This window comes from Monoraphidium neglectum (assembly GCF_000611645.1).
Source record: "Monoraphidium neglectum strain SAG 48.87 unplaced genomic scaffold scaffold04295, whole genome shotgun sequence".
NCBI lineage: Eukaryota > Viridiplantae > Chlorophyta > Chlorophyceae > Sphaeropleales > Selenastraceae > Monoraphidium > Monoraphidium neglectum.
In genome coordinates this window covers 1,615-4,966 of record NW_014009334.1, presented here as the reverse complement: position 1 = coordinate 4,966, position 3,352 = coordinate 1,615, and the positions used below count along the sequence as shown (strand labels likewise).

Genomic DNA, 3,352 nt, shown 5'->3' with positions numbered 1-3,352 from the left:
GGCGCGCGGGGCGCCGCGGCCCGCGGCGGCGCGGCCGCCGGCGACGGCGTGGGCGAGGTGCTGTCGGATCTTGTTCGGGTCGGCGGCCTGATGAGTCACCTGCACCGCGAGGCGCGCATTTGCGGCGCCGCCCTCTCCCGCCACGGCGGCCGCGTCGACGTGTCCCCCTGGGCCGGCCCCCCGCGGCGCGGCGCTGCTGCGGAGGACGGCAGCGGCGGCGGCGGCGGCGGGGCGCCTGTGCTGGCGGACGAGTGGCTGCCCGAGCTGCTGGCGGCGGCGGTGGTGCTGTACACCTGGCGCGTCAGCGGCAGCGTGCAGAGCGGAACGGCGATGGCGGGCGTGATGGAGGCCAACATCGGGGGCATGCAGGTGGGCGGGCGGATGCTGACGCCTGTGCCAGCGTGTGTGGGGCGTGCGAGACATGGTGGGCCGCCCGCCCTGTATCATCCATCTGCAGCCGTGGGGCAGGAGCACTTGTCCCCTCACGCCCTGCTTCCAGCCGGCGCCCCACAAGCCACGGCACCGCCGCGGCTTGTGCCCCTGCCCCTGCCCCTGCCCCTGCGCCCCTTGACGTCGTCTGCCCCAGGTGGTCCCCTGACACCCTAAGCCGGCCAGACCACCCTGCCCCACGTTGACTCCGATGACGTCATTCGACCCGCACCACACCACCCCGCAGGAGCTGACCGAGCTGGAGCGCATGTTGGGCATGTCTGGCGGCGCGGGCGCGCAGGGCGGCAACGCGGGCCCCATGGCGGCCGCGCGCACCACCGTACTCAGCGAGGTCGAGAGCAGCACGCGGTGGGTGCTGATGACAGGCGCGCCTGCGCCGCCGCTGCTGCGAGCAGAGATCGGCTGCCAACCAGAGAATATCTGCTAGGAGACGCAGGGGCGGGTGGCAGGGGGGGGGGGCTGCACGCGGTGCGGCCCCCAGCGCCGGCTGGCTTGCAAATACAGGTTCCCCTGGGCGCGGACGCGCAGGCCCAGCGCTCCCGATTCCCTGGTCGCGCCTGGTGACACACCTCGTCTAGTGCCTTCCCCCGCCTACAAACACACACACACACACACACACACACACACACACACACACACACACACCACCGAACTCCCCCTCATCGACCCCTTCGTCCCCGCAAAAACGCAGCTACGTGGCGATCACCCAGGTCGTCCTGTTCTCAGGCTGGAAGGCCGGCGCGCTGCTGTCGATGTCGGCCTACGTCATGGCCATGCTGGCATCCCTCGCCCACATGGGCAGCGGCGCAAACAGCGGCGGCGGCGGCGGCGGCAGCTCCGACGCGGCGGCAGCGGCCGGCGGCAGCGGCAGCGGCGGCGGCGGCGGGGCGGCGTCAGAGGCGGAGGAGGAGCAGCAGGCTATGGCGCGCGTGCTGTTATATGTGCCGGTCGCTTTCGTCTCCGCGCCGCTGGAGCTGCTGCTTGCTCTGCAGGCGGCGGGCAGCCCGTTTGCGGCGGCGAGCTGCAAGCTCACGGAGCCGCAGCTGCAGGCGTTTGTGGGGTTTGTGGTGGCGTGCCTCTGCGACGAGCGCGTGGTGCACCCAGGTGAGAGGCGCGGGTCACGAGGGCTTGCCTGGGGGGGGGGGTGCTAGTCCAGCCCCCCTGTCGCATGCCGCTGCTGCGGCGCGGCGGGCGTGCCGGCGTGGGATTCTAACTGATCCGCTGGGGGCTGTGCGGTGTACACGCGGTGCAGCCTGGCGGCAGTACCCGGTCTGGGGGCTTGCGCGATCCAGCCGGCGCCGCACGCGCGACGTCTTTCAGTGACCAGCGCCATCTCTCTCGTGCGCGCGTCACGCCCTGCGACGCGCCGCGCCTCCTTTGCCCCACCCTCAGACGTGCGGGAGCTGATCATGCGCGCGCTGTCCACGCTGCTGGAGTCCCCCGGCTGCATCGCCGCGATGGAGCGCCACCCCGCGGCCATCAACTCGCTCGTGCCGCGGCTCATGGGCAGCTTTGCGGGGGAGCACTGGCAGGAGGTCGCGCTCGCGCTGCTGCGGCTGGTGGGGGGCGCGGGCATGGGGGAGCTCGTGGAGCCGTCCGCGCAGTGGCGGCTTCGCCAGCGGCAGCTGCAGCTCGAGCGGGAGCAGCAGCAGCAGCAGCAGCAGCAGCAGCGGGCCGCGTCGCCGCAGACGCCGTCGTCCGCGCGCGCGCCGCCTTACGGCACCGCCGACTGGCGGGCGCGCCTGGTGCCGCCGCTGCGCACGGACAGCGCCGGCGCGGCGCTGACGGTCGTGGAGGCCGTGGCGGCGCACGTGCGGCGCGGGGACGGCCCGGGGGACAGCATGGACGGGTTTGACGGCGGCCCCGCGGGCGGCGGCGGGGCCGCCGCTTGGGGCGCCGCGCCCGTGGTGGGGCGGCCGTCTTCAGGGTCTGACCTGTTCCGGGGTTCCTTTGGGCGCTACGCGTCACACAACCTGGAGGCTGCGGCGCGGTTCCTGGGGCAGCTATACGACTCGCTCAACAGGTGCAGAAGGGTCGGGGCGGTCGCGGGTGCCATGAATGGGCCCTGCTCGCGCGCTTGCACCGCTGTGGCCGCCGCTTCGTGCTGGTCGTCTTGATGGCCCCTGCATGGGTTTCGGAGGGCGGCAACACCACGACCCCGCTATCGGGCCGCCATACTGCATCCACAACTCCCCGCAACCGCCTCCCCTCGCTCTCCCGTCAACCTCTTTCCGTCCCCCGTCTCTCACTCTCCCCCTCTCGCGCGCGTGCGTCACTCGTCTGCCGCAGCGTGCTGACCGAGAGCGCGTCCCTGGTGGTGGAGCTGCACAGGGCAGTCGGCCTCGCGCCGCCCGCGCAGCTGCTGCCCGCGCAGCCCGGCGCCGCGGCGGCCGGCGCGCCCGCGCTGCCGCCTGCGGTGGAGCAGGGAGTGCGGGAGGGCGGGCAGCAGCAGCAGCAGCAGCAGCAGCAGCAGCAGCAGCAGCCGGAGGTGGCCGGGGCCGGGCCTCCGCAACAGCAGCAGCCCGGCGGCGCCCCGGCCCCGCCCCAGCCGCCGCCTGAGCGCCTGTCTCAGACGCAGCTGCAGCAGCGCTACCGCCGCGCCGCGGCGCTGGTGGACGTCTCGATTGCGCTGCTGCGGCTGCTGGAGGCGACCGCGCGCGACGCGCCGGCGGTCTTCTTATGCGGGGACACGGCGGCGCTGGCTATGGCGCGGCTCATAGAGCTCATGGCCTTCGTGCTGCGCCACTACTGCAGCGGCGCCGAGGCGCGGCGCCTGGGGCAGCTGCTGCGCCAGCGCAGCATCGCGATCGCGCGCCACCGGCGCACGGGCGGCGGCGGCGCGGGCGGCGGTGGGGGCGCGGCGGCGGCGGCGCGGGCGCCGTTCCCGGTGGCGCCGGCGGGG

General features: G+C 74.2%; 1 protein-coding gene across 1 annotated transcript in view; it reads left to right on the top strand.

The window, feature by feature from the left end:
* Positions 1–90: 90 nt before the first annotated feature.
* The window catches only part of MNEG_14158 (hypothetical protein), a gene marked incomplete at both ends in the record, with an annotated part of 4,829 nt that continues 1,567 nt past the window's right edge, over positions 91–3,352 (top strand). The window contains 5 exons of the mRNA XM_014037370.1: positions 91–369; positions 677–798; positions 1,142–1,554; positions 1,843–2,473; positions 2,740–3,337. Of these exons, the coding sequence (XP_013892824.1) occupies positions 91–369; positions 677–798; positions 1,142–1,554; positions 1,843–2,473; positions 2,740–3,337 (2,043 nt within the window). The remainder of the gene's footprint in view (positions 370–676; positions 799–1,141; positions 1,555–1,842; positions 2,474–2,739; positions 3,338–3,352) is intronic.